We start from the raw sequence: 23565 nt of genomic DNA on the forward strand, positions 1-23565 counted from the left end.
CTATCTGTGTTCATGGATCAGAGTCCCTTCTTGTTATCAGATTAATGCTGTCCGATGTTTTTGATGGTATTTGGGAGAAAAGACCAACAAAATATTCAGAGATGAGGAAAAAAAAGAGGAAAATTGGTGCCATTTCCAAAGCCACAAGTTGGATTGATTGCCACAGGACCTGTTCCCACTGGTCCCTCCATTAACCCTATATTTGTCCATGTGCTTGTGGCTCCCAGGACAATGGAGAAGGAGGGAGCTGCTCAAAATTGCCACAGCAATTTGAATTCAGGTCTCTGGGGCTATTTCTTTGAACATACACGTGTTCCCTACACAGCAACAAGCCAGCTGCTCTGACAACTCCCAAGAAATAAGAAATGTGCCTTGAGTTCCTGTGGCATTTTATATTCCAAACTTTGCCCAGTGGCTGATGGTTCCTTCCTCAAAGAGACATATTGATTGTGGTACACGTAAGGGTAAGTGTGATGGTGTTTAGTATTTTGAGCTCATCATCTGTTATCCCATTCCCTTTGTCATCCGATGCCCAGACACTATCAAATTGGAGGCAGTAGCGTAAAAAATTACAAACAAATCAAAAAAGACTACAGCTGTGAAATGAATCAAACCACTGTTTCTACCCTTCGTATTTCCTTCTGTATGAAACTTCTTTTACAACAAAATATTATAATTTTTTGTATTTTGGACTTATAGCTATGAAGGCAGGGATGAAGCACTGCAACAGAACACCCACCAAACATTTAGGAAAACACAACAAAGACAGAGGATGGGTCACCACTTGCCTAGATCTGTGCCTCAACCCATTTTGACCACCCACAGAACATTCCACTGATGCAGACATTTGTCCACAGATATTCCAGCTTGTAATGATGGGGGAGAGCAGCACCCAGAGAATCCTCTTGAGTGTTTGAAGCTCTTGACCTTGGTCCTCCCCATTTGCTGCATCTTTAACAGGGTGATGTGATTAGAAAAGTTCAAGTCCAAGCTCCATGACAGCTTTTCAGAGAAGCCCCTCATTTTGTGCTTGCTGTACCCCGAGAGCAGGCTCTGAATATGTGTGTGTTTGTATGAAGATGACCACATTAAATTTAAGCAGAAATAAATGGTAATTTAACTGGCACAGATACACAAGGCTGACATAATCTCTAAAGGTTTGAGGCTGCTATTAAATTTGTTCTCCTTGTTAATTTGTGAGCAAGAGGATAATGAAAAACTGGTAACTCTAGAGTTGACATAAAAAGTAAGAGAAATACAGCAGGCAGGGATAATTTTATGCACTGTCAAAGTGAAAAGGCTTTGCTAAATGTACATAGGCAAAGATACACACTGTCATCTTAATGAGTAATTAAAATATGGACTTCTAATAATTGAATCATGACTCTTGTCACATTTGTATTTGTTTAATATCTCTAGTTTTGATTGAATCTTGTTTTGAGTTCCGATCTTAATCAGGTCTGATTTAGGCTCTTGGTTCAAATAACTCCAAGTGATGAGCATGAATCTTGTTGTCCTATTACCTCCTCAGCTTCTTGTTCCCAGTGAATACAATGTTCTTTTGAAATATCATTATTAATTACTGCATTAAGCTAGAAAGACTGGACAAGTGAGGCAGGTGGGTGATGTGCTGATGTTAAAGGTTTGAATTTTCACAGAGGAAGCCTTCTTCTCTTTTTGTCAACATCATTGCTAGATTTTGGAAGTACTTCAAATGGCTGACATGGTTACAAGTTAATTCCTTTGCTGGTATAGTTCAGGGAGCCTTGGCTATTTGCATTGCTCTGTTGTGCAGGTTTTTTGTAAATTAGGAAAGAAAAGCTGTGTAAGAAATTATAATCTCCTCTTTAAAACTATTTTCCTTTAACCAGCTGTCATGGTCACCCTGAAATGAGATCATATCTTTAGTGACACAGAGCTGTGCCTCTCCAATCTGTTTAAAATTCCTCATCAAATTCCTGAAGTCCCATCAGTCAATGCTAACAAGAGGTTGCAGATTTCCAGCTCCTCTCACTGAAGTACACAAGGCTAGGACTGGAACAAGTCTCTCCTTCTTCACAGTCCTCAAATTTGCCCACATCATATTAATCTACTGTCTCTTGCAGCTTCAATCCTTTAAACTTCAGAGTTTTCTGGTTCTAATATCTATTTTTTTAAACAGAAGGAATGGGATGATGCTTTAAATGTCATTACAATGAACAGGTTATCCTGTGTTTTGATGAAAAAAAAAAAAAGCTTATTTCTCCCTTTTGTCTGCCTAAGATTTTTTGGGTGCTCAAGTCTGTCTTTAAAACCATCCATTTCTTCTCTTCTTTTTAAGTACAATCATTGTTTTTTTGGATCTCTTCAATTCCCAGTTCGAAAGAAAGCAACAATTATTTTGCTTCAAACTCATCCAGCCCTGAAGATGAGGAATCTATCACCTTTTCATTGCCAGCCTGCTCAGTTTATTTCTCCAGGTCTCTAAGAAAGCTTTTTACTTTGCTCAGCTTCACAAAGGTGGGTGAACCAGAGCAGGGAGACAACCAACTCCCTACCTGAAAAGCTCCCACAGCATCTGCTCAAAGACACCTCTTGGGATGCAGACACCCTTCCACAGGGCTGTTAAAGGTCTCAGGACAGACTGAAAGTGTTTGCAGAAGTGGGGTATGGAGCTAGAGTTGAGGATGTGATGAGGAGTGCCTCCATCTGCTTTTTATAGACAGGACTTGGAAAAGGTTGGAAACAACAAAAGATTTTGAACCAGAATACTGGAGAAATGTACAGGACCCAAATGTGTGAGAGGAAGCACTAAAAATGCTTGTAGGTACCTACTTCTGTCAGTGGTGGCAAAGGGACATCTGGCTTGGGAACACGGACACCCTCAGCACCTGGGAGCTGATGGAAGAACAGATCTTGTTGGGCTAAGTTGTCCAACACTGTGCAGGGCAAATTTATTCCTTATTTACCTGTTGAGATGCTCAGGGTGCTTATTTAGAGGTTCACAAGCCCCAAGAGCTCCAGGGAGGGACCCTGTCACTATAGGACACGAAACTACACTCTCAAGGTGACGAAAAGGGAAGTTTATTTTCTGACTCCAACATTTATAGATTTCAAAAGTGACCACCTCTCCAAAGACACTGTACAAACCAACAGTTCATCAAATTTCTCCTCCTCCATAAAAGAATGCAAGACGATAAGTTATTTACAGAAAGTGTGTGAGAAAGTTTGTTACAAGAATGTAAACATCAGAAGGCTTAGAAAATCTTTAAAAATCAGGGCGACAGGACCCCACAGCCCCTCACTGGGAGAACACAGCTGAGGCACGGGGAGGTCCTGGCAGGCTCGTGGCACTGCCCACAGCTCACTCTGCCAGCCTCTTGAGAAACACAGCAGTCCCAGCTCGTGCATTGAAAACTGCATCAGATGATGTAAAATGAGCAAAATGTTCCTCCTGCTACAAAAGTGAGGAGGCAAATATCACCCAGGCAAGCTGCTGGTGGGGAAGGAACCCTGTATCCTCCAGCGTGTGCGGATATAAATAAGCACAGGCTGCACAGATACTTCAGATGTCTACTAATGCATCTTGTATTTATGTCCGACTTGAAGAGATACAGAGAGATTAGTAAATACTTCAAATTGACAGCACAGACATATTTTCATAGAATAAATGATGCTGGTAAGTGGAGAGACTTTTCTTCCTTCCCTTCAGGAAATGGGGAAGAATTGTCTGCACTGATATTATTTCCAATTTTTTTTTCTCTTGGGAAAGGAAAAAAGATCTCACCAGAGATACCCTATTTGTTGCTGATTAGATTTCAGTGTTATTTTTTTAAAACCTCAGATCTCTTAAACCTATAGGGCATCTATGAAATACAGACTCATTTCTTCCAGGACACTCTGCAAAGACCTCTCTTATGTTGCCTGGGCACAATTCACTGTGGATACTCCATTTTTTAAATTGCATTTGTGATTTCCTTTTAAAATCCACACCTTAAATCTGCAATTTCATATCGTCCTAAAGAAGGTAACCACAAAATAACAAATCCCTATGAGCCTTTGTGATGGTTTAGGAGAAAAAGCCCCATTTATTTGCAAACACTGAAAATATTTTAGTGGTATTGGATTTAACAGGCCAGAAACAAAGGTTCTGGAAAATCAACCCATCTGATCACTTGGTATTTCCTGTAGAGAAAAAAGAAAATAGAAAATAAATCCCCCAAATTTAGTCATGAAAGAGCCGCTTCTGCAACTTTATGCCAAATTTTGTGGAATGATTTTTTACAAAGCACATTTTCTCCTGGACTTAGACCCAGTTTCCCAGAGTAGCCCATGTCTACCAGCCATGAGGAAGATCCTGTCCTTTTCATGCTAAAGCAAATCCAAACTAATTCTGAAGGCTGTAAGATTCTTTACAGGAAAAACCACAAAATTTGACATGTTTTATCAGGTCTTTTAGACTGCTCCTCTCCTGTTGCTAGTTCTGAGCGCTCCATCACCTTTACCTAAAACCTCCTTGCAGCCTTTGGTACAAATACCCACATATTCCAGTCCTGTGGTCCTGCCATGCCTCCTGCTCGTGCAAACATCCTTGTTAAAAGCTAGATAAGAAATTATTATATTGATTTTTTTTAATGAGATGAAGAAGAGGAGAGTGAATTTATTTTAATGTTTGCCTCTCTTTATAAACACGGTTACGTGGGAATAGAAGGCACACCTCCAGCACAGCCCAATGCCGCGCAGTGCCTGCTGTGGCAAGTCACGGCGTCCCACCGCAGACAATCCGCTGTCCCACGATTTCTCCCCTGTTTTACGGCCACGCAGCGAGGGGACAGCAGTCCCGTGTCGCCAGCTCCGGGCACGCATGGGCCCGCAGCATCTCTGCGAGCGCGGAGCTGCCGGGGGGCGATCAGAACGAGGGGCGGCCCGGCGGTACCACCGGCCCCACGGGCATCCCCCGGTGCTGCTGACCCCCTCGCGCCTCGCACGGCTCCGGGATGCTGCTGACCCCCCTCGCTCCCGGCACGGCTCCGGGATGCTCCCAGCACGGCTCCGGGATGCTGCTGACCCCCTCGCTCCCGGCACGGCTCCGGGATGCTCCCGCCCGGTGCCGGTGCCCGGCCCCGCTGGCCCCGCTGCCCCCCCAGCCCGGGGCGGTCCCGCCGCCCGCACAGGTGCCGGGATTGGGCGGAATATGCAAATGCAGCGCTGACGTCAGGCGGCTCCGGCCCGGAGAGCAGAAATAGGGCCGGCCCGGCCCGCGCCGCGCACTGCCCGCGCCGGCCCCGCCGCGCTCCGCCCCGCCCGAACGGAGCGAACCCGGCCCCGGCTCCTGCCCAGGTGAGTGCGGCCGGAGCGCCCGGCGCAGCGCCGCGTCCCCATCTCCATCCCCTCCCGCGTCCCCATCCCCGCTTCCCTGCGCTGTCCGCTCCTCGGGGGCCGGGGGTCTCTGGGTGCCGCCGAGCGCTCACCCCGCGGGCCGGGCCAGCTAACAGGTGTGTGTGCCCGCCGCGGGGCCGGGAGGCGGCGGAGCGGGCGGGACGGGCTGCGCCGCGAGCGGGGACCTCTGCGCCGTGCCTCGCGTGTCGCACCGTGGACGTGTCGCCCGTGGGGTGGGATGGGATGGGGCGGACGCGGCTGCCGCCCCGGGGCCGCGGTGCCGCAGTGCTCGCCCGGCGGGGCCGCCGTCGGTGGGCGCGGGTTCGGGTCCGGGTTCGGGCGCGGGTCCTGGCGCGGTCGCGAGTGGGGCCGGCGGTTCCCGGCTCGGCCGCCGGGTGGCGCCGAGGGCCGGCGGTGGCGGCCCGGGCCGGCCCGAGCGCGGGGAGCGCTGCCCCAAGCAAGGGATGCTGTGCGATCCCTCCGTGTGTCACCTCGGAACAAAGCGGTCTGGAAACGTGCCGTGGGGCCAGCTTTGAAAACCGAGGCGAAATCTCTGCGTGGTTCAGGAGTTTCTTGGTGGTCCTGCATCCTTGTTGGATTGATGCTCCGCAGTTTTATTCTGGAGCACTGAAGTCTCTTGGAGAATTTCAATGAAATGAAATCTTATTAAATTTAATAAAAAGAAATATTTTTAAGTAGCTTTTGCTCAAATGAAAAGTCCGGTTTGTACTTGAACATCAAAGCTGATTCCAATGAGCTCCTAATGCATCCAAACTTTAAGTATTTAACTGCAGACAGCTGACTGAATAATTATTCGGTTTCATTATGTCTTTCCAAAACAATTGGCTTTTCTGCTTAATTTTGTGGCTTAGTTCTATAGCATTTAACAAGAAATTATGGATGTTGAAATTATTTTGCCAGCAGTGGCAACGCTGCTTAGATAAGGCTGGAGCAATTTGAAAGGTTGATGGCAGGAACTAAGGACCAGATTCTTATCTGGTTTTAATAGCATCACTTTGAATGGAGGTAATAGTTATGTCCAAGTGCTTTCTTTTTGCTATAGCAACAGTCAGAACTTCACGTAATTAAGTTCAGCCTCTTTCTGATGTGAAGCTTGTTGGAAATTATTGAAAGGCATTGCAAACCAGTAATTTCTCAAATAAGCTGCAATTTAAGTAGTCCTGAAGCAAAACCAATAACTGCTTTTGGCAAATTTTTTAATCTCATTGTGGTCACTGTAATTGAATTTGTAAAGCTTTTGCATTACGGAGGAGAAAGTTGTGGGATCACTGCAGGATGTGGTTGTTGCCTGTCACAGAAATGCTTTAAACAGTTTGTGCTGTTCTCCACTCAAACGGCCAAGATGCTTGGTCCCTGTTGTTTTTCAAGGTGACCCTTTTTGCTTGAGTAGCTCCCAAGCCTGTACCCTACAACCTGTGCTTGTCTTTGGCTGGCATCTGCTTGCTGCTCTTCCACTGGAGACATTGCAGCCATTTGCTTGAAATTCGAGGCTCTCCCTGTGTGTTGGTGCCTGCCCAGACCCATCTGGCCTTGGGATGGGTGTTTTACTGTTGCCATCGTGTTTGAGCTGCTTCAGATGACAGTGCATAGCCTGGTGCTGCTGCACTTGTGATTCTTGCCAGAGCAGTGCCAACTGCAAGGAACGCTGCTCTAGCTCAGAGGAGGAAACCACAACCTTCAGGTAAACTTCATGGCTTTGCATAGTATATTCTTTATCAAGAGCCAATATTTATTCTTTCTTTTGAGTACAACTGCTTGTTTTATGCAGACATTTCCATATGCAAGCTTTGATTTCTCTGGACAGTGATCTCCTTACAAGCTCAAATCCAGCAAATCTCTCCCTCCCTCAAGCGAGGAAAGGAAATGGACAGTAAAACTTGCCTGAGCTTACAGTGATGGTCTGGATCTATTCAATCAATTTGAGTTTTTCTGTTGACTTCAGGGAACTCGGAGCCTGCAGTCTGACAGTGTATTGTATGGTGCAGCTGCAGACTGGCTTCTGCAAGGAGCCTTCCCTTTAGCTCAGGGTAGGGCAGTGCTGAGCTCTGGTTTAGATACCAAGTGACATGAAAATGCTGTGTGACTCCAGAGTAAGCTCTCTGTTGATATTTATGCTGCATATTTGTTGCTTGATTGAGGCTATTAAGATATATAATGTGTATTAATGTGTCCTCCTCTTACTGTGACTGAGAGCAATTAGTGTGCTGTCAGCATGCAATAAAAATAAGCAATTTCTAAACTGACTAAAGATGATCTAGAAATTCTATTTATAAAGCAAGCAGAGTTTGTATCAGGTAGAGTCTGCCCTTTCAGTTTTATCAATGTTACAGATCCTAATACAAATACCTTAGTGCTTTCTGTCAGTTGTTTACTAAATATATGTTAAACTAGTGATTTCCTTGTTTTGCTCCAGGATTGTAATTTCAGGCAGGATATGATTCAGAGGTCTCTAGAACTGCTATGTTATTTGTTGTGATGGAATCAACTGAGCACACAAAATATCTCTATTACAGGAAAAAAAAAAAACCCGAAACCCTGTGAGAAACAATGTTCCTGTGCAAGAGCAATTCATAAAGTAACAATGTACTTGTCTCTTATTGATGCAGTGACTTTGGTTTATTAAATATTTATTCGTAGCCCCAGTAACATTACATCTGAGGTTCATAATTGGAATTTAGAAAGACTAATAAATTTTGATTTCATCCTGAATGCTGTTCGTTCAGTGTGTTTACATTAGTGCCAAGAAAAGGCATTGCCTGAGCTCTGTGGGTGCTGTTTGCTGTGCTCAATCTACTGATGGTGTGTCTTTGAGCAAACAAAATACCTAAGATTGTCACTGCTGGTGTAAATGGCCACGGCTCCAAAATTAGGAGTGATGCACCATGGCTTGGATGTACCCTGTGGCAATCCATGGCATGAAAACACTGTAAAATGAGTCTTGTCAAGACCAGGTATGTCATGGTGAGTTAATTCAGCTTGGCTGGATTTTGCCATTAGCAGGTAACCCTCCTTGTTGATGTGCATGGCTCCAGCCAGGCAGCAGCCTGTAGAAATGCTGTCACTTCATTAAGGGTCATTATGCTTCATTAACGGGTCCATTTTAGCCTTCCTCAGCAATCTCAGAAATGGTTCCAGGCCTGAATATTCCTTTGGTATTTTAATTGTAGAAAGTAATGACACAATCCTGTGTTATTGTTATGGATAAAGTACAGCTCCTGGTTGAGCTGGGTTGTGGTGTGTGAAACACAGGAGCTCCTTCTGACACCACTTTGAATAACTGCATTGGTGTTCTTTTCAAATTAATTAAAAACAACATGAGACAAGAACCACTGCTCAAAGTGCTTGCAGATTTAGTGAGAATCCCTCCAGTTCCCCACAGATTATGTGGGATGTGGTGGGCTTTTGCCAGGGAGATGGTGCTGCTCTGGAGTGGAGTGAGTGTGGGAGGGATTGGAAATGTCTCTGCTTGGGTCAGAGGAATTGGAGTGCAGAAATCAAACCCAGGTAGGACTCACCTCTGTCATGGCTGGAGAAACACATCAGCCCTCTTCAGCACAGGATTTGTTTTGTGTCTTTCAAGTTTGGGTGTGTTTGGTGACCATCTGGGCAGGATCCTCATTGGGAGGATGAACACTGTCCCTGTGTGCTGGTGTCAGTCCTTGCTCACCCCACACACCTGATCATAGCCAAGGGAGCTGCCAGTGGCTGTGTCTGCTCAAGGCAGTGTCCCCCTCTGAGTCTGAGGGGAATAATGATATTTTCTGTCACTTGCTGGGAGCCTCCAACAGTCAGAGAAGCAAAGGTGTGTGTCTGGCATTTTCTGAAAATCTGCTGAGGGTGCAGGTGTGAGTCCCTGACTGTGAGTGATCCTGTGCTGCTGGGGGCTCTGGAGAAGGGATGAAATTCACCCTTTGGCTTCTGCAGTTCCACAAGACCATGTTTTGCTGTGGTTTGCTTTTGGCCACAGTAGCTACAGAAATCCCAGGACTCTGGTTCTGCAGGTGCTGTGTGGCAGCAGGCTGGGAACAGCATGCCCTGAGGAAGAGATTTTTGGGGTAAAACAACTACATTATGGGGATTCATTGCCAGTACACTGGAGACTGTATAGCTCTGTAGGCACTGAGTGTGGATGGACACTGTCAGCTGAAGCCTCTGTGTTACCAAACCTGAGCTGGGTTTTGTTGTAAGATGAATGTTCTATAACTGTTCCCTTTTTTTGTGTTTTTTTTTAACAGACTCGAAATGATGCCACCAAGGAGCTTTTGGTGCTCTCTTGTACTGCTGGGAGTTTTCCCACTGGTCACAAGGGGATGGATGGATGTGGACCAGAGCAGGAGCCTGTATTCAGATGTGGGGAGGTTGCATCAAGAGGTACTGTACACCTGCTGCTGCAGCCACAGCTCTTGGATTTCTGTTCTTGGGCGGTGGGCAGGCTCTCCATATTGCAAACAGAAAACAAGTGTGGGCTTATCTGAATGTATTTGTATTAAACACCTCCTGAGGAGGTCAGTAAACAGAAACTCTTACACTTACTGGGTATATTGACATCATCTGGGAGTGAAATTGTGCATCTGGCTGCTGTGGAAGTGCTGTCTTTGCCCCAAAGACTTTACAGTGTGCTGTGTCCTGGGGCTGCTGACATCAGTGAAGCTAAATTTAACAAGCAAACTGTCCTGGCTCTTCGCTTGGGTCAGTGGACATTTAGGTGAAACCTAAAAAAAGCTCTTTTGAAGGAAAGCTGAGCCATAGGTGGTTCTGAGAGAATCAGCAAAATTCCTGCCCAAAGTGTTTTCCTCCAGACTTCCTGATATGACACCTTTGTGAAGCACAGAGGAATGGGGAAGGGAGCAGGGAACAGTGACTGTAATGAGTAGGAATCTTTTCCACCCCAGAGCCCATCTTGCTGGGGCAGGACAGCATTGCCTCCTCGGGGCTCAGTGGTGCCCTCAGGGAGTGCAGAAGCAGCTGAGCCTGTTCCCAGTGCTGAAGGTGACAGAGCTGGCTGCTGTCACAGGGGTGTGCATGGAGCAGTCCCTGTCCCAGCAGGACTCTGGATTTCTGAGCCAGAGCTCAGCACTGCTTGTGGCACCGATGTACGCTCAGATTGTCACAAGTCTCAGGCTGAGACGTGGGAATAAAGGCACAAAAATCTGGAACTGTGACTTTGTTGAGCTGTAAATGATGAATGAATGCTGAAACAATTTTAGCTATTTAATTAGTTCCTGTATGTTCCCTAAATGGTTGCTCAAATGTCTGAAAGTGAGAGATGGTGCAGAAGGACAGGAAAAGGACACTTGGCTATTTTTTAGCTGCCATTGCCTTGAACACTTATGTGCTGGCAGACACATCAGTCAGTGCCAGGCTAATGATAAGCCCTTGATGGATTCATGTTGCAATTGGATCTATTTAAGCCTCGGGATTTGGTTGTAGTTGGAGGATCCCATTTCTCCCAGTCACACTCTCTCTACAAATACCCAGTTATCTGCATTATAGTTTAGCCAATTAAAAAAGTGCTTTTTGCTGCTTAGCAGGGCTCAAAAGTAATTTCAGTGGTGTTGGATGCTCTACAGCTGTGAGGTCTGTTTTAGGTGTATTTTGTCCTTGAGGTTTCCAGCCTCTGCTCTGTGAAAGTGAACAACAGCTCCCTTCCACACCTCCTCTGTTATTTTGCTGCTGTGTAGGGTTAGGTAGTACACTGGCACTTTGTTTAACCTGTTCTTGCAGAATCTCTGCTCAATTTTCCTTTTTTATTAAAAAATATTAAATATTTTGCATGCTTGTGCAGGTAAAAAAAGTCTCATTCTTTACTAATGCACATTAGTAAAGAATTTTTAAGAAAGTTGCTCTGAGGAATGAAATTCATTACTCAATTTACTTTAACATAAATAATAGAATTATTATATTACTTGAAAGACATTAATTCATTTGATCTTTCTCTAAAGACCATAATGATATTGTACCAATTACTTGATCTTGCTTGAGGTGGAAGGATCTCAGCTAAGAATGTATTTGCTCAGGTTTGCACAGAATTTAACAAATGTGAATATTAAAATCATGAATGTACAAAGAATGCCGTTAAAATAGATTCAAGAAATGTAAGTTATAAATCAGATTTTTGAAAAAAGTATCTCTACAGAAAGCTTGTTTCCACAAGAAATAGTGCTTATACAGTGTGGCACCAAACACCAAAATTAATCTGAATGCTCTGAGCATAACTTTCAGATAGGTCAGTGAAAGTGAGATAATCACCTTTTGAGAGTAAGCAGCAGTTACTTTCTCTTTCAGAAAATAGTTTATCCATAATACCTTTCTAGTCACTGAAATCCTTTTCTAGCATTATAGGGCTTTGTTCGATTTGGAGCTCCTTATCCGTGAGAAGTTTGTTAGGTTCCAAATTTTATGGTTTGATTAATACATAGATCCATTAACATGCATTAAAAATATTAAATCACAACTAGAAATGCTCCTAGCAAGTCACTAAAACTGCTTTAAAAATGAGTAAAATGTTAATTTGCAGGTCAAATAATTTTGAAGTCTGCTCTGATGGAAAATTCCTGTGAACCTCATCAAAGCAAATACGTGGGTATGGGTCGCTGACCTTCACTAATACTTGTTCTGATCTACATAGGAACAAGTTTACTGAATCAAAAACATTGCTTAATTTATGTTCAGATTGCTAAATCAATTTCTCCATGGTATGTGGTAGAATTATTGCAGCTGTGCTTTGAATTTATTAAAGAAAATAAGACTACAAGGCTTTCTGATCAGAAACCAACCCTCTAATATAACAATGGTGTGTGTTTTCCTTGATGTGCAGCCCTTCACCCCTCAAGTTTATGGGGTGTCCCTGAGAAGAGGTTTATTTTCTGGAGTCTTTTTAGTCCTGATTAGAATAGTTAATAAATGTGTATATGCAGTATGAAATTCCAGTTTCAATGAAAGAGCTAAAATAGAAAACCTAATTTAGAAAAGACAGCATTAGTGTTTGACTGGAAGGCTGCAACATTCCTGGTTTGTATTAATTTTGGAGACTACTGCTGTGTTGTGTGGAATGTCTCATAGGCTGGTTCCAGTGGTTGCTGGGAAGCTCTTGAGGCTTCTGGGCATTGCACGTGGACTTGGGTGAAGCTCCTCAGGGTTAGACCATCATGAGATGAAATCCTGTTCAGTGGAATATATGCTGAAATATCAGATATATAGAACTTACTGCTCTGGAGTGTTGGTTTTGGACAAGTTTTTGCTTCTGCCTTCAGCAAGTCTGATTGCATGTTCAAGTTGGATGTTCTAGAGGTGGCTACAATCCATGGGCAGCTCTGTGCTGGCTCAGAAGGGCTTTGGATGGTCCATGACACACCAGGTGATGTGGTCTGGGGTCACCTCTTCCTTCTAGAATAGAATTCTCAAAAAAATGCAGCTTTCTGAGTCATTGCCAGTGGTAGTGAAGAGAGTTTCCAGTATGAGCAGAAAAGAGACAAACAATCTGGATCTGAAATAACCCTGGAGTTTGGGTTGGGAGAAGAACTTGGCCAGGAGGTTCTGATGGAAAGCCAGCAGTGCTGGTCTGCTCAGTCTCTGCTAGGTAATACACACCAGTAGCTCGAGCTGGTTTTTTTTTAGCCTCCTGGGGTATTTTGCAAAGCATCTGAAATTTAACAGCCAGCTTCTCCCATTCCCTGCTTTCCCTGTCAGAGGCTGATTTCCTGTGCATGCTGAAGCTGTGCTGGTTTTGCCATGGTTCTTAGGGCAGAGCTTGCATCTCCTTTTGTGAACCTAAAATGAGCAGAGCACTGCTGCAGGTCTTCATCAGCCCTTCCAGGAGCAGAGCTCCTCTAACACATCATCACAGAGCTGCATTTTGGAAATTTAAATTCTGTGTTATGTTTTCTGGGGCACTGCTGGTGGGTAGCATTGAATAATATTGTCCTAGCTTGATAGTGTGAAAGTGGAGAATAATTGTGTTTTGTGGTACATGGGGAGTTGTTTTGTGCTGCATTTTTAAGTATTTGGATGTCACCAAGCTCCTGAATGGTGACAGTAAAGGCTGGCAGGCATTCTGTGGTCTGTTCAGGGCTACAGAACCATAACTGTTCTGTGGTTTCTAGAAATACTTAATTGCTTTAATTTGCCTTTCATACTGTGCTATTTTTGCCACCCATCCTCCTACTTGAGGAGTCTCAGGAGCCCATGCAGGGCCCCCACGCTCCTGTGGGGAGAGGAGCCGTGTCCTTGGGGAGGCTCCTCTGCACAGAGCTCACAGGTGATGCACGATGGGCTCATTTCTCAAGGCACCTTAACCTTCTTGCTGGCATTTGGCAGGTGTTGGCTCTGTTTGCTATCCATTGGTTTTATTCATTAATTGTTACTTGAATGAGAACACAGATTCCCATCCCTGGAGGTGTTCAAGGCCTGGTTGGATGGGGCTCTGTGCTCTAGTGGAAGGTGTTCCTGCCCCTGGCAGGGAGTTGGATTTGAATGATCTTTCGGGTCCCTTTGAATTTAAACTATTCTGTGATTCTATGGCACCTGGACAGTTCAAAATCTCCAATTATAAATGTGCAGCAAACAGCTGGATCAGACCAGCCCTTCAGGGCCCTCACGCCCTGCTGGAATTCAGCCTTTCTCTGGAGTCCACTCACAAGCCTCAACCCTGCTTGTCTAAGAGTATCAATTATTGCTGAAATTTCTAGTTATATTCAGATTCTTAAATGTTGCATCAATTACTGCTACATCTGAAGATGACAGTAGGTTATTCTGGGCAGCAAAAGATTCATAGGGATGATTTTGGGCTCCTTCCCCCAGCAAAGTCATGTTTCCTAATCTGACAGACTAGGAAGGGATTTTTTTTTCTGAAGCAAGTTAAAAAATTGCAAAGGCTTTTTTTGATAAAAGCTTTTTGCTTCTAATTAGAGTACAGACACAATTTCAGAGGATGAGCTTGGAATAAAACAGGCATAGTGTATAAATTTTATATACAGTTGAAGATCTAATATCCTGATATTTATTTTAACTGTTAATAATAGTAATGTATTGTCTGCCATTTGAGTGTTCTTCCTGCTTTTCAGTTTGGAGAAAGGAAGAAAATCAGATTTAAATTTAAATCTATACTGTGCTACAGCCTGCTGCTGCTTCAAGCATTAATGAAAGTACAGGGAGACAAGACTTAAGTTCATTTTTCTACCACTTTGGTATGTAGTGATAGTTCACTCCTTGTTACCTGCATTTATGTGGTATCTCTAACAAGCAGTAATTGCTTTTTTGTAGAGTATCCTAAATCTTAACAGGTATCTTGTCCCTGTGGAGATGAGAAGCTTTTGCTCTGAGTGCTGGTTACCAGAGCATCTGCAGCTCAAGGTGCTGTGGAATGTTTTGATAATATTTATATTAGGTGTGTTGAGGTCCTTCCTCTGCATCCCCAACCTCCCTCTCCACTTTCTTCTGTGTGCTCAGAGGGCTTAATAAATGTTGTACCTTACAGGATGCTCTTGAAGTACTAGAAAATGTGAAATTTGGAACAAGGCAGTCACTGTACACTGGAGTGACAGCAGAAAATTAGAAGAATTTTGGTTTACATGAGTGGTTATGGCTCAATAGTGTCAGGGATTGTTGAGATGCATCTAAAGCACAGTCTGAAGATGGAACCCGCTTGTTTGCTGTCCCTTACAGAACAGAAATCCTGCTTCCTTTTTGTGTTTTTAAGCTTCTGGTAGGATGCAGTGTGAGATAGCTCATGGTGCTCCTGCACTGCCCATTTTCCTGGGGGCTGTCACCTCCCAGCCAGGAGAACAGAACCCCGGCTGCTGCATGGAGCAGTTTGTGCTGCATTGGGTGTTACTGACCTTGGATTTTGGATGCTTGGATGCTGTCTGGGAGCAGAGGGATGTGGGCTCGTGGCTCTGTGCTGAGCTGTGGCACTCACTGACTGCAGGAATCAAATTTCAGGAAGTTTTTCTCATGACACAGTTGAGCAACTGTGAAAAATCATACTGAGATGGGGAAATGCTGGTATGATTCTGAAGAAGAGAATAAGACCAGAGTAAATCATGTTGCAAAAATGAATCAAGGCAATCTTAAGTTGGTTTTGATGTGATAGAGGGTTAAACTTTCTGATATTCTGTTCAGAAGCCACTCTGTCTTAAAAGACTAAATGTTGAGCAATTTTTTTTCCCAAATGTAGCATATTCTCCATTTGAAACAAAGGCTGTAGCTTTAGTTTTTAAAGGAAGACAGTTTTACTTGAAGTACTTTTGAGCATCAAGCAGGGCAGTTCTCAGCTTTTAGATTAGAAAGAGCATATCCACAAATTTGGGATTTCTAAAACAGCTGTCCCAAGGGCTTCCCTATCACAATGTGGAAATTTATGGAGCAATACCTGGGTTTCTCATCTGGAGTCCAGAACTAATAGTGAGTAAAATCAGAGATGCAGTAATTATCTCAATTAGCTGCCGTATGGATGAGCAGATGATGCTGTGTGATGTGAGACATCAGAGTTCCTCTGTGTTCATACCAGACAGTACAAATCTAAATTGCCACTGTCTGCACAGATAGCAAGCTTTCTCCAAACAGCAGCATGTGATCTATTTTTTCCCTCATGCCTGATCAAAAAACAAAAGGGAGAAAATGCTGATTGCCAGACTAAGCTGTGTATTAGCCATACACTGTGCTGATGCTTCAGTCCCCATGCAGTGTCCCAGCAGCCCTGTACTGAGTGTCATTTCATAGAATGGTTTGGTTTGGGTCAAAACTTGTCTAATTCTACCCCTCTGCCATAGACAGGGATGCCTTCCACTATCCCAGGCTGCTCCAAGCTCCATCCAACCTGGTCTTGAACATTTCCAGGAATGGGGCAGCCACAGCTTCTCTGAGCACCCTGTGCCAGGGCCTCACCACCTCACAGGGAGGAATTTATTCCTATCATCTGATCTAAATCTGTCTTATTTGCATGACCCCTCACTGGAGAGAAGGAGGAGAAGGCTCTGAAGGGAGGAAAAAATCCATGGCATGGTAATCTATTAATAGGAACAGCCACTTCTTTATTAATTTGCTAAATGAGTTAGGACTGTATATTTAGAAATTGTACAGCAGTTAGGCTGATCCTGAGAGCAGGTCTCTGGAGACCTGGAGTGTGCAGAGGTAACATCTGATTTATTGTGAGACCCAGCCTGAGCCCAGCTGCAGGGACTGGGTTTGATTTATCTGCTAGCACTGCCTTGTCTCCCACAAAGGGTCTGGTAGGGCCAGCAATGCAGGGAACTTGTGGATCTGGAGTGTTAGCTGTTCTTCTGCATCTCTTCTTCTGCTGCATTAATTGTTTTATTGTATTTTGCTGCTGTCTGTGGGGTTTTATTTTTTTTTTGTAAGTATTGGGGTTTTTTTGCCAAGTCTCCTATATTAAATTTTAGTTATAAAAAGGGGTGCATTTTTACTACATCTAAATCAGTATTAAAGGGCAAGAGAGTGAAATCATTGCAAGGTTATCTGATGGAATATTGTGTTTTTTACAGTTGGTATCTGCTTTGGTGATGTATGGTCAGCATCATTCCCTACTGGGATCAGAGGCCAGGAACAAACAGGGATGGGAAATGCACAGTCATGGGAAAATCTCTTAATACTGAATTCATCCCTGGAAGTGTTCAAAGGCAGTTTGAACAGACCTAGTGGAAGATGTCCCTGCCTGTGACAGGGGTTTGGAACAAGATGAGCTTTATTGTTCCTCTCAACCCAAACCATTCTGTGGTTCTATACATAACAACCCCAAAGTGCTTTTGCTGCTTGCATCCATTGCTAATGACCACAGGAAAACCTGTTTGTGGCACACTGGCTGCCAAGCACTGTTTCATGTTGTGTATTCCCTCATGTTGTGTTTTAACTCTGCACAATGAAATTCCCAATGCTCTGTGTTTGTTATGAATGAAATTTGATTTATCATTAGTGCTCTGCTCATCCATGGACCCATGACTCATCATTAATCAGGAGATATAGCATAAAACAACTATTATGCCTTGGCATTCCTTTTGTAAGAGCAGAAAAGGTCTTTGTGCAAAGCAGTTGTTAAATGGCATCAAGTTCACACAGGTGTTGGTACAACAAATTTGGTAAGTGGCATTGGTGCAACACACTGCAGCTACAGGGCAGTGAAGCAGTCTGACAGCAGCTACTGAACTTTATCTGATTTTGATTTTCATCCCTCCTAATCCAGGTAGAAATAGAAACCTGATGACTCTGGGGTGTTGGTCTTTTGGAGATGCAATTTTTCTGTAGCTACATGTCTGGTGAATGGCAATCTTGAAGCAAACATACTGCATTGATTTCCACATAGTGATTAGGCACTTCAGATACAGAACAGAAGGACCTTTCATTCTGTGCTCAATTGACTAGCATTAAAAAGTAGGAAATAGGTGCTAAAAGTGAACCTTGACAAATAAAACTCTTGTATTGCTCTAATGAAATGCTATTTAAAGCAGTACATGAAGAAGCTTTTTAGAAGGAATGGAAAATCCAAAACAGTTTTTTCCTTCAAAGCAGATGATTTATGCTCTGATAAAATTAGATTTTTAGTTAAAGGAATTTGTAGTCATTAAATGGTGCCCATGAAATAAGTCTCATTTATAACCATCTGCTTTATGGCTTCTGCAGGAAAGTATTCCTCAGGCAATGCATTCAAGAACTTTGGTGTCATTTTTATCAAAATAGTTTGGTTCTCTATGGGTAACACTATTAAAATCTTTGAAACCTCTATGTGATTTTTTTTTTAAGTTGAGATCAGTATCATCTTCAAGAGAAGCCTACCTGGAGCTGCTGCCTTTTTGTACTGTACTTTAAGCCCTGCTGTGGCTGCCAGGCATTTTTCCCTTTTATTTTTTGTCTACCCTCCTGAAACCTTGAGCATTCTCAGTGTCATTGGGGGTTTCTCTGGGGAAGGGATGTTTTGGGGGACCCTCCAAGTGCTGCTGTTTTCCCAGGAACAAGAAGTGGTGCCTTGCAGCCTGACCTCCTGTTCTCCCACTGCAGTTCTAACAAGCTTTTCTTCTTTTTAGATAGTTTATATTCATCAGAGCTTACAATTATAAGGGGAGCAGAATAAAAGAAGGGAAATTTAAAGACCATCCTTTGTCTTTCATGATGTCTGTGTGGACATGGAAATAACAAAAGGGCATTTTATAAAAGCGAGATGAGACTTGGATGTTTGTTTAATAGAGCCTTGATAGTCTATTTCCTTTTGATCAATATAATAGTTGTAATTAGTTTTAGTAGTTCTAAGCTTTTGAACTGCAGAGAATTCAAACAGCTTGTTAGTGTGAGGGACTCTGGGGAACTTTAAAAGTATTCTTCTCTTTTGCATATATTGCATGTACACAGCCCTAATGATAGCAGCTGTAGCTGAGGTTTTTTATCCCATGCCCCACCTCTCAAACTAATATTTTGAAAAGCTCAGAGAGGTCCCTGGAGTATAACTGCCTGCACAGCTCAGAGCTCTGCTACATAAAGAGGATAAATGCTTTGAAGTCTGTATTAATCCTGAATGCCATTTTATATATTGCTGGAGATCACTGAGGTGGAATCCTACAGGGAATAATGACAGTATTTTTATAAGCAAATACCCTTTTTTTTTATTATCCCCTTCAGCTGACTTGAAGGGTGCCAAGGAGGCCATTCCTGGTGTTCTGATCCTTCTCTGATGTGGTGGAAGGTTTGTTTTGGGGAAGGCAGCTTTGGTGTGTGAAGGAAGGAGCAGCAGCATCTGCTGCCTGCACAGGGGATGACAAAGGACAGTACAAACTGTCACTGTGTTTGGGCAGGACATGGGTGATGTGAGGTGGCCCCTGGGCTGGAGGAGACCTCAGCTGTGGCTCTGTCCTGCCCTGGGACTTTCCAGAAGGTTCTGGGAGGGGGTAGGAGGCAGAAAGAGGCATTTCTGTGTCAGTCCATGGGGACCTGCAGCCTGTGGTGCCCAGAGCCTTTTCTCCTCCAGACTGAACAACCCTACCTCTCTCATAACAGAAGCACTCCAGATGGTCCCCACAATTCCTCCAGTTCTAATACTGGCTGCAAGAAATAGCTCCAATGATGGAAATTTGGACGTATTTGTAATTAACCCATAAATAGTGTTACTGCGTGGAATTAAATATTTATTCCTCTGAAGCCTCACCATTAGTATAAGCAGACAGTGTTGCCTGGGAATGCAATACCTTTAGAAACAGTGTTTTAAAACAAGTTTCTATATTAGAGATTGTTATAATGATTTGCAAAGAAATTATGCAAAAAAAATTATATGCAAAAATATTATGTAGGTGTGCATGGATTGAAATGAGCACTCAACTTTCAGCATGGGTAGTCCAGTGGCTTTGAAATTATTCAGATATTTGCAGAAGTCTCTGCTAAAAATATCTGTAATGGTTTCTCCTTCCTCAGCCCCAAATCTTCGGTGTAGTAATAATAACCCTCCTAACTGCTCCCTTTTAACATAAAGAGAGGGGAAAAAAATCAATTTTCAAGACAAATGTTGTGCTTTACAATGTAATTTATCACAGTGACGAGTCATTTTAGGTGTTATATTTATCCATTAAATATCTGTGGACAAACTGAAATGTGTGCTTGTAATTGCTCCTCAGTTATTGTATTGAGCTTCACAGATGCTTCCCTGGGTCAGTAATTGATGTTTTTAGGGGGGGTTGTTCATCCTGCGTTTGAACAATTCTTGCATTTAATAAAAAACACCACAAAAAATTCTCTTTTTCCTTATAGGACTCCAGAAGGTTTGAAGTTACAAGAAGAAAAGGTAGGAAAACTGGTTTTCTTTCAGTGTGTGTGTTGGTGTTGAGTATCTTGCAGTAACTTTTTAAAATAAGCATGAGTTCACACACTTGAAAGGTTGTGCTGCTGTGGGTTTTCCAACAGTCTGTGCCTGGTGCTTGTCTGACAGTTCTTAGTGTTGCAAATTGTAGATTATTTTTTTTTTCCCAATGAAAAGCTGCTATTTTAGCACAGAATTTCATGATGGTGTTGGGTGTGTATGTCAAGGTCTGGATGCTGGCAGGGCACCTAAATGGCTTTAAGCTGAAGGAAGATAATTTCGATTAGATATTAGGAAGGAATTCTTCCCTGTGAGGGTGATAAAGCCCTGGCACAAGATGCCCAGAGAAGCTGTGGCTGCCCCATCCCTGGAAGTGTTCAAGGCCAGGCTGGATGGGGCTGTTGTTCTGATTTTAAAAGATTTTCTAAGCCTTCTGATATTTACATTCTTGTAACGAACTTTCTCACACACTTCCTGTAAATCAGTCATTGTTTTACATTCTTTTATGGAAGAAGAGAAATTTGATAGACTGTTGGTTTGTCCAGTGTCATTGGAGAGGTGGCACTTTCACCCTCCAATCCAGTGTCACTTTTGGAAAACTATAAATGTTAAACTCAGATAGATTTTCCTTTTCTTCACCTTGAAAGCAGCAGTGTGTGTGTGCTTGTGTTGTTTCATGTCCTATAGTGACATCAGGCCTGGGACAGTGGAAGGCATGGCAGGGCTTTGGAACTGGATGGATTTAAAGCTCTTTTCCAACCCAAAACATTTTGTGCTAAACTCAAAACCTGGAGAATTTCAGGGAGAAAAAGGTGCAGATGATGCTCTCCATACTCTGCCCAGCACAGCTCCACCCAAGGGTGCTCTGAGCTCAGCTCCTGGGCACTCTGCTGCTTCAGAAACAATTGCCTTCTGCCAGGAGAGGCTCTTTGATGGCTCCTGGCAGCTGGGGGAGAATCGGCCATCAGAGTGCTCATTCTGGTTATCATTAATTTTGATTTTGTTCAGCAGATGTTTTCTGGATCGGGCAGTTGCTTTTCTCATCTGTCTTGGTAGAATATGAAGCAGGTGGCACTCTGCTGTTCAATGGATTAATGCATTCCCTGTTCCCTTCCAGAGCTTCTTGAATTGTTTCAGGCATCCCATATGTTGGGAAGGGGTTGTAACTACCAAGGTTTTACTGCATAAGCAAAGAAGGTCAGGTCCAAGGGTAAATTGTCATTTGGGCAAATAATTTTTTGTTGTAGTTTTTGATTTTTTTTTTTTTTTTATTCTGTGAGGCTGAGGCAGCAGAGAGGCTTGAATTAATTAAAAATGCAGCTGTTGCTAAAGGTGAAATCTATTTGGTTTAGGTGTCCAGTGCACGTGTGTGTTTGATCAAACTTCTGCCACTCTTCATGAAGAAGTCCAGCCGTGTTGTACTTCCCTCAGTGTGAAACTGAGGAGGGCTCTTGGGTGGGTCAGGGCTGCTTTGGGGTGCAGAAAACCTCTTGGTGTTGTGGGTGTGGACACTTTTCAGTCATCCCCTGGCTGTAGTTTTGGTGTAGTTCATTTTGGGCACAGAGACTGGGTCCAGTCCTGTGGATGTACCTCCAGTCCTTTTTCAGATACAAGTTCTGCTTCCAAACTTTCTTCACAGTGAAAGTAACCAACACATATGAGAGCTTAAAGATAGCAGTTCTTGAAATCAGGTTTGAGTTTACAGTTTCTGTTTGGAGAATGTTACTGCAGAGCAATAACTGAATTTGGAGATCAGTGCCTCAAGACACAAAATTTCCAGGCTAAGTGAGGCTCATTTCTGATTGCTTCCAGAGGATGGGCAAGACTTAACTTTTATTTTGAGGGGTAAAACCATAATTTTTTTTTTCAGAAGTGAATTCAATGTAATGGACTTCTGTTAGAAGCTTCTTAGATCCATGGCTGGAGTGAAGGGGGTGGAAAACTGAGGGAGTTAAGATGTATAGATAAATTTGGCTTATGCCCAGCAAGGCAATATGTGGATTATCAAACCTGTCTGAAGAACTGCAAACTCCTCAAAAGTCAAGAAAATGCTAACATGGTAAATACCTCTTGATAACAAAAGCCTGTGGATTTGCAGAGCTACCTGGGGATTTTCAGCAATGTTTAAGTATCTTCCTCTCTGGAGTTATTCCTCAATAGTGCCTATAAAATAATTCAACGAAAGGCTCCTTCAGAAACCTGTTCAGTATTAAAATGTGCACAGAGCAGATATCATTTGGTGTTAGGAAAAAAATAACAGGCGGGTCAGAATGTTTATTATGCACACAAAAGGATTTCTTCTAAGTCTTGTGATATGGTTTGAGGTGATTTTGATGAAGTCTTTTTCCCCCTAAAAATGGTAATTTTTGCAGATAATGTTTTTTACCTGAGGAAATGAGATGATTGGAAGAGATTGGGAGTTGTGGGTTTATCCTTGTTCTATTCCCTTGGTAGAAATTTTGGCTTTTTCATAAAAAGCTGAAAAACTAAAAAATATCTCCCAGAAACACCCACAAATGTGGGAGCTCAGCAGACTTACTCTGTATCTGCTTTTATTATCCCAGGCTTATGGATGATCCAAGATGATTAAAAAAAGAGCTGGTGAAAGGAGGGGCAATCCTGGTTTAGACTTTTCAGAGTTTTTCTTTATTTTGGGACAAAACGTTTGAATCCTTCGGATTTAAAGCAGATGCTTTTCTTTCAAATGGAGCAAAGCCTTGATTGTTGTTGAGCATGAAAACACTTTTTTCTTTTTTAGTTGTGGATGAGTGTAGTTAAACTGTGAGGTTTTGGTTTCCAAGTGTCAGGATTACATATGCTGGAGAAATTCTGAACCTGCTCCAAAGCCCATTACAGTCAATGAATGGTTTTCCTTTGACTTCCATGGCATGAGATCAGCAGTAATTACATGATCTTTTAATTGCTGTGGTATGGAGGAGAGAAGCTTCCCTGACTGCAGCTGGCAGCCACCTCTCAGTGATGTTTGGAGACTGATTTTCTTCTCAATTGAAATGGAAATGGCTGCAGAACTATTTTGTTTCTGGGATGCCTAACTGGTGTGCAAATATTATCCTTTTTGACTAAAAATAATTTTTTTAATTAAGAAAACCATCAATCTGATATTTGATTAGAAGATGCAGGAATATTTTTCTAAATTCACTTGAAATTTGCCTCTGAGTTGGTCACTCAATTGACCCACTGTAGTGGGTCATATTATATTATCATCCATATTATGCCCATGCAATGGAAACCAGAATATATGGGATAGGGTGCCAGGTTTGGTGTTGTGCTTTGAAAACAAACAAACTCCCAACCAGCCAAAAAATCTCAAAACACAAGCTCAAGAAACCCCAGCATGTGATAAACAAGCACAGGATTCCAATACCATCCCTCTC

At 43.0% G+C, this 23565-nt stretch overlaps 1 protein-coding gene across 5 annotated transcripts in view; it reads left to right on the plus strand.

Annotated features, from left to right (window-relative positions):
- The window catches only part of FSTL4 (follistatin like 4), a 330553-nt gene that overhangs the window by 118156 nt on the left and 188832 nt on the right, over positions 1-23565 (plus strand). The window contains exons 1-3 of one of the 5 annotated variants that reach the window (XM_074551961.1): positions 5172-5319; positions 9615-9750; positions 20122-20155. In XM_074551961.1, the coding sequence (XP_074408062.1) occupies positions 9622-9750; positions 20122-20155 (163 nt within the window). In that variant the 5' untranslated portion in view covers positions 5172-5319; positions 9615-9621. Of the gene's footprint in view, positions 1-5171; positions 5320-5344; positions 5475-6904; positions 7061-9614; positions 9751-20121; positions 20156-23565 lie in introns of those variants that run through there. The other 4 variants (XM_074551964.1, XM_074551963.1, XM_005483586.4 and 1 more) reach the window with 4 other exon arrangements.

This window comes from Zonotrichia albicollis, chromosome 15, assembly GCF_047830755.1.
Source record: "Zonotrichia albicollis isolate bZonAlb1 chromosome 15, bZonAlb1.hap1, whole genome shotgun sequence".
Classification (NCBI taxonomy): domain Eukaryota; kingdom Metazoa; phylum Chordata; class Aves; order Passeriformes; family Passerellidae; genus Zonotrichia; species Zonotrichia albicollis.